The sequence below is a fragment of the Papaver somniferum genome, chromosome 1, assembly GCF_003573695.1.
Source record: "Papaver somniferum cultivar HN1 chromosome 1, ASM357369v1, whole genome shotgun sequence".
Classification (NCBI taxonomy): Eukaryota; Viridiplantae; Streptophyta; class Magnoliopsida; order Ranunculales; family Papaveraceae; genus Papaver; species Papaver somniferum.
In genome coordinates, this window is record NC_039358.1 from 225,233,191 (window position 1) to 225,239,875 (window position 6,685).

The 6,685-nt window shown below is 35.7% G+C and overlaps 1 protein-coding gene and 1 long non-coding RNA gene across 4 annotated transcripts; both read left to right on the plus strand.

Annotated features, from left to right (window-relative positions):
* The first annotated feature begins 235 nt into the window (after nucleotides 1–235).
* On the plus strand, nucleotides 236–2,340 carry LOC113337649. 3 transcript variants are annotated; one of them, XR_003354371.1, is made up of 5 exons: nucleotides 236–414; nucleotides 723–776; nucleotides 1,517–1,650; nucleotides 1,728–1,905; nucleotides 2,032–2,340. It is a non-coding gene; the product is annotated as an uncharacterized LOC113337649 (long non-coding RNA). The 3 variants fall into 3 exon arrangements; XR_003354370.1 differs by lacking the exon at nucleotides 723–776; XR_003354369.1 differs by lacking the exons at nucleotides 236–414; nucleotides 723–776 and having other exon boundaries at nucleotides 1,282–1,650.
* Nucleotides 2,341–4,509: 2,169 nt separating this feature from the next.
* LOC113361814 (F-box/kelch-repeat protein At3g06240-like) lies at nucleotides 4,510–5,889 on the plus strand. Its single transcript, XM_026604925.1, has 2 exons — nucleotides 4,510–5,695; nucleotides 5,774–5,889. The coding sequence occupies exons 1-2, from the start codon at nucleotides 4,510–4,512 to the stop codon at nucleotides 5,887–5,889; spliced, it is 1,302 nt and encodes a 433-aa protein (XP_026460710.1).
* Nucleotides 5,890–6,685: the final 796 nt, after the last annotated feature.

Below are 6,685 nucleotides of genomic sequence, written 5' to 3' on the forward strand. Positions count from 1 at the left end.
ACTTTTAAATGACGGATTGAATCCGGGATATACAATATGTTTATACACACTCAGTACTGTAATTTTTTTGCGCCCCGAAAGTGGCTAGCCACTTTATGAGGCCAATGTTCTTATAAGTTCAAGAACTGGGTAAGCGACTGGCTAATATGTCGTATACCACCTTTCACCCGGTCCGGAAAAGGCCCGGTAAATCAAGCCCTAAACTCAATGATAAATCAACTTAAATCTAGAATTTTATTTCCCAACAACACTTAAACCAATTGATCCTAAAAAGTCTCGCCTTTTCAGATCTTTTTCTTCTATCTCGTCTTCGGTTCATCCGAAAAGGAAAAACCCAAATTAGTTTTCCCCTCTCGATTTCAATCATCAACTGAAAGTAGGAAATACTTGTCTCCTCTCGTTATTTTTGTGTAGGTATGTGGTTGTCGATCTGTGTTTGGTCGATGTGTAAATGGTTTATTCTTAATTGTTAAATTTGGGAGTTAGGGTTCTTTAGTGCACGGTGATAAGGTGATAGTCTAGATGGGTAATTTGAGGGGAGTTAGGGTTCTTCTGTGCATGGTGATAAGGTGATAGTCTAGATGGGTAATATAAGGAACAATGACATCTTGTGATTAGTAATTCCGTATCATGATTTACTCTTTCTGATACTTCTCTGTTTGATTGTGTTTAATTTTCATATTTGGTCTTCATCTTCCTTGTTTAACAGTGACCTAATGCAGGATTCCATCTCTAGAGAACCAATTTTGATAGGGCTTCTTTGCTCAAATCTGTTGGTACCACTTGCAATCCTCCTTTACTCATTGACAAGGAATAATACATCAAGCTTTTTAAAGGTTAATTTCATCATATGTTCTGTTTTCCACGTAGAAATCCGATGTAGAACTCTTGTTATCTGATTTGGATGTGAATAAACTGATGAATATGTGCAAAGTGTTTGATGAAATGCATCAACGAAATGGAATTATTTTATAAGCACCTGATATTTGAATAATTCTTCTCATATTTTTAAAGTTAGATGCCATCTTTTGGTTATGTGACGGTGGTGATGTGGGGGTGATCTGATCGAAAACTTAGGTGTCATCTTGTCTCATATTTCAGTTCTCGTATTGCGATGGCATTCCTGAATCGCCAAATGATTTTCTTGGTAATAAGAAGTTTATCATTGTTGGAGTTGGAATCAATGGTGATGCTCAAAATCTTTGGCACCAAGTCCTGCTGCAAACTTTCTCGTGGTTTTGTTGAGGCGTTTGTTCTTTCAGATATGACCATGATGACTATAACACATAGCTTCATTGTTTTCACCTGATTCTCTTTTACTATCGAGTCTGCCAATGAATAATGATCTAAGCTAATGGTTACAAATCCTAGTGTTTAGAGCATTGGTCTCATTCATTTACTTAATAATCTTAACTATATATGTATATATATATATATGTTAATATAAATTTACCCCGTTACCAACCTTGAATATATGTTTTTCAATAATAGAATGCTTGTTCTCCTTGTTTTCCAGATTGCTTCTGAAGGACTCAATCACCAAGTGTTGGAGGTTTCATGGCTGATCTTTGAGGAAATGAGGATCAATCGTACATGAAGTTCAGACTTAAAGTTGAGGATGTTCAAAGAAAGAATGTTCTTACCAACTGGGTAAGTAACAATCTACAATTTCATCTCTTATTCATGATTTACTTTGATACGTATATTTATAATTGTTTGATATTTAGGGAATGGATTTTACAGTTGAGATCTCTTGCAAGTAAGTGGAAGACATTGATTGAAGCTCATAATGATGTCAAGACAACATACAACTTCACTTTGAGGATGTTCTGCATTAGATTCACCAAGTAGCGAGACAAACAGGTCAAAAGAACCTGTTATGCTCAATCTAGCCAGATTTGAGAGGTGAAGTTATCTCTCTCTGTTTCAACATTTCTTATTATCTCATGTATTCATGTGTGCAAGATTCTTTTGTTCCCTTATTGGTAAGAATACGGAAATCATTGTATCATCTGTACTTTCTACTATCAGATTCGTCACAAGATGGTTGAAATCATGGTTACCAGGCCTCTTCAAGTTATTTAAAGAATTGGTGGCAGAATTTATCCCTGAGATGATTGGAAAAGGATATTGAGAAGGGTACATCAAGCATTTGCCCATTGCAGAATGCCTTCATCAGGAAGGTCATGATCAAAAGTTTGATAAAATTATGGATGCAAGTTGTGTTATGCGATAGGGAAGGAGTACTTGGAGATGTTGCAAGAGGTGACATGACTAAATGGCCAAAAACTTATGTAAATCTTGTAGGAGAGTTACCATATTAGAGTGACAATATCAGTAGATGGAATTCTGTTTTAATGCTTAATATGCGATTTTAGGTCGCTATAATCTATCTTTCGGTTTCAGAAATTCTATGTTTTGAATGTTATTTTGGGTATTAATATAAAGTTAAATTCATCTTTAAATCGCATTTAGTTTTTGTTCAATTTAAATATTTTCATTTAATATTTTATTTCCAGTTCTAGTTGAAAATTTTGTTTCAGATTCAATTTCAGAAACGCCGGATCTGAGTACTTAGGTCTGAATCAGTGGTCTGAATGATGACACAACATTTACATAGGACAAACATCAACTGTTATTAAATTCAACATACCATAACCGTGGTATTAAATAACAAAATATGTTTGTGATTTAAAGTCACATATTTAATTTGTCAAATTTTAATGACGTTTTTAGTTTATCATTTACAAAGAGTCACACTAAATAAATAACGATTTGAATAACAGATGAAAATCGTGATAAACCATGTTTTATAACAGACTCCATTCGTCATTTATAACCCTTTCTGGACTAGTGTGCCAGAAAATGTGAATGATCTGATAAGTGTTAAGCTTGGTGTATTGGGTGGCGACCTTTGCATAATTGACTATTGTGTTTCTTTGTTTAGTATTGATGTAAGGGGAATGAAGGATTATGGAGTATACGATTGTTGGAGTAAATTACTTATGATTCCTTTACCTACAACTATGCCGTCGTCATCCATGGTCCACATGAAGCTGTTACATTACTTTAAGAATGGCGAAATTCTTCTCTGGAGGACTCACAATACCTTACTTTTGTATCATCCGAAGTAAATGAGTCTAGAATTGTGAAGATCCGTGGCATTACTAAAGGACGATATGATATGATGACCTTTGTAGGGAGCCTATATTCAGTTAACTCGGGTAATTGTTTGGAGAAAGATTTGGCTGCTGAAAATAAAATTAAAAATTTCTTAAAAGGTAAGAATGTATCTTGCACATGAAATCCATTATCTTAGGTGACATTCAAAATGTTATGCTAATTTTTGTTTCATCTATCAGAGTTGATGTCCATCTTCAAGTGTTCCAGTGGGTGAAGAAAAGTATGAAAATATTTAGCTGGGAGGTGCGATTTGTCGTAATCCTTGTTTGCAGTGTGTTTTTTTGTTGCTGATAATTTTGATGTATTGCGATTACAACTTTACGATTTTGTTTTTATCTGCAAGTTAAAGAAACAAGCCAAGTGATAAATATTCCAACTGCAGCAACTTTTGTTTAAATGTTAATAAGAATTGTTGTAGTTTTTGTTGTAGATAATTTTGATGAAGTACGAAACAATTATAAGTACAACTTAACGTTTCGGTTTTTATATGTAATTTAATGAGTCTAGCCCAGTGACAACTATCCTAACTGCAGTAATTTCCGTTTAAATGTGTTATGTCAATAAGAATTGTACTCAAGAATAAACCGTACCTTCATATGTATGGCCAGTGCAAAGATTGGCCCTGATTTCTGCAGGGACAAATCTGAAAACGTTTCTGTATTACCCTGTGCCTCTGGTACAACCGCACAATTAGTATTTAGGAAAATTCCAAAAGAATATTGCACCCATTGTGACACATGTAAGAATGTAATCAAGCTAGTGTCTCCATCTGTCTCAGTGTCCTTCCACCACCGCCTGAACGTACCGGATTTGAACATGTCAATGACAAATATGCATTAGGAGTGGATCATGGACGAACATATTTGTTGGTCTGCTTCCGTCACTACTTTAAGTTAGAACAAGTCTTTTGGTGGAGATTTCCGGAGTTTCAATTTTGCACTCTTCGAGTAATTTGTTCATTTTAGTTTTATTTTCTCAACCTCTGGTAGATTGTAACTTCTTTGTACATTATGTCATCTAATAATTTCTCACTTCCGATCAAAAAAGAAAAAACAGGAAGAGGAACATAAACGTTAGCACGACGTTTTGAACCCCTAAATCACAATGTCAACGGCTATGGTGTTGAGTCTGTTGACCGGGTATGATTACCATTTCTTCTATCAAATTTTGGAACATTCGCTGCTGTTTTCTTGTTCAGGTATCCTTTTTGGTTTGGCATTGGTGAAACATTCAACTAAAGCAAAAGCCTTAGGGGAATTAATTCTCCTAAAAAGAAACCCAAGATTAATGGGACGCCATTTGATTTGAATTCCACAACAAGCAGTTATGTCTAAGCTTCCAGAGGATTTAACCATCAAGATACTTGTGAGGCTACCGGTGAAGTCAATATCACGGTTCAGGTGCGTATGCAAGCAATGGCTTAAGTTATTTAGTGATCATAATTTTATTAAACTGCACTTCGACATTGCTACCGAAAATGAAAACTTAAGACTTATGGTTAGTGGGGAAAACATGTTTTCTATGATGTTAGATTCAACACTTCACAAGGTAAATCCCTTACAAGATATATGTCATAAGGTAATTGTCGAGATTGATTACCCGTTCAAATCTAGTGATCATGACGTGATGGCCGTAATGGGTTCTTGCAATGGGTTGCTTTGCATAGTTAGTAATGAACAGACCTTTTGCATTTGGAACCCATCAACAGGTATGTACAAGAAAATACCATCATCATTCCATATTGAATTACTGTCCCATTATCAGCTCATATGTGGATTCAAATTTGGATTTGGCTATGATTTTCATAATAAGGAGTACAAATTTCTAATAATTTTGGATATTGGTAATAATCATTCCGTAGCTCAGGTTTATTCAGAGGGAACGAATTCATGGAAACCGAATCAACTATTATCTTATAGCTTCGCTTTTGGAAATATGTCTGGGGTAATTGTTAGTGAAAATCTTCACTGGATAGTTAAGCATTATTCCAGATCAGAAACTCGGAGCCTTGTGCTTTCATTCAGCATTAGTGATGAATCATTTCAAGAGCTGCCACTTCCAGAAAATGTGAATGATTCGTTGTACGTAATGGTTGGTGCATTGGATGGCGACCTTTGCATCACTGATTATTGTGCTGGTATGTTCAGTGTTGATGTATGGGTAATGAAGGATTACGGAGTGGACGGTTCTTGGAGTAAATTGTTGGTGATTCCTTTACCAACAACTATGCCATTGCCATCCATGGTCGGCGTGAAGCTGTTACATTCCTTTAAGAATGGAGAAATTCTTCTCTGGAGGGATAACCATACCTTGCTTTTGTATCATCCAAAGTACAACGAGTCTAGAATTGTGGTGATCGGTGGCCTTCCTGATGGACTGTATGAGATAATGACATTTGCAGGGAGCTTATATTCAGTTAACTCGGGTAAATGTTTGGAGCAAAATCGAATTGAAAGTGTAGCTACTGAACAAAGAACCAACCTGGGAAATAAAATAAAAAATTTCTTTACAGGTAAGAAATATCTTGCACATAAAATCCATTATCTTAGTGACATTCAAACGTTACGTTAATTCTTGTTTCATTTATCAGGGTTGATGTCCATCTTCAAGTGTTTCAGTGGTATGTGTGTTGGATATTTCCAAAAGGATGCATTTTTGTATGCCGCTATCGAGGGGTCCGAGGGGCGTAACCCCTCCATGATGTGATCGACCTGTCAAATTTTGAACAGACACGTCTCTGCCAAAAGCCACCATTGATATTTTTTGAAGGTGTTGTAGGAGTGGAATATCACACATATCAATAAGTATGCGAAGTAAGGATTATCTGATGTAAGCGATGACTATCGCACATGGCAAAGCTGAAGTGACGTATCGGATGATGTCAGCAAGATCACGTATAAAGTGTGATGTTCTATGCGAGGTATAGTCTGTGCGAGAATGAGTGATTGTAAATGAGCGAATGTATCGCATAGTGATTCCGAAAATAGTGGATCTCTTAGATGTCATCCACTATGAGGAATCGTTATATAAAGGAAGGAAGTCATCACATAGAGAGAGATCTTTTAGGGTGTGTTAGACAAAAAACTAGGAGAGAGAAAGTTTGTTTGGAGAGGAAGTAAAGTCATTGTAAAGTCATTATTATCCATTGTATCCAATTATAATCCTTAAAAGTTAATAAAGAATCCATTGTGATTACTTGAGAAATAATCTAGATACATTGGAGTGTGGTTGTAGGTTTTCCTGCAACTACATTTTTGGCGCTAGAAACAGGTTTGGGTGATAAATCTTGGTAGTAAATTCGTAGAATCTTGGAAAAAGTAAGATCTGGAAATTGAAGATGGCAAGACTTGGATCTACTATTGAACAGGGAACAACAGCCAGAAGGAGCAATAGAATTGCTGAGAGAAGAAGAATTACAAATCTTGATCAACAAGAAGAAAGAGTAAGATAAAATCAAAGAAACGAAAATCCAATTGGACCTCAGCGTGAAAAAGAGCGGAAT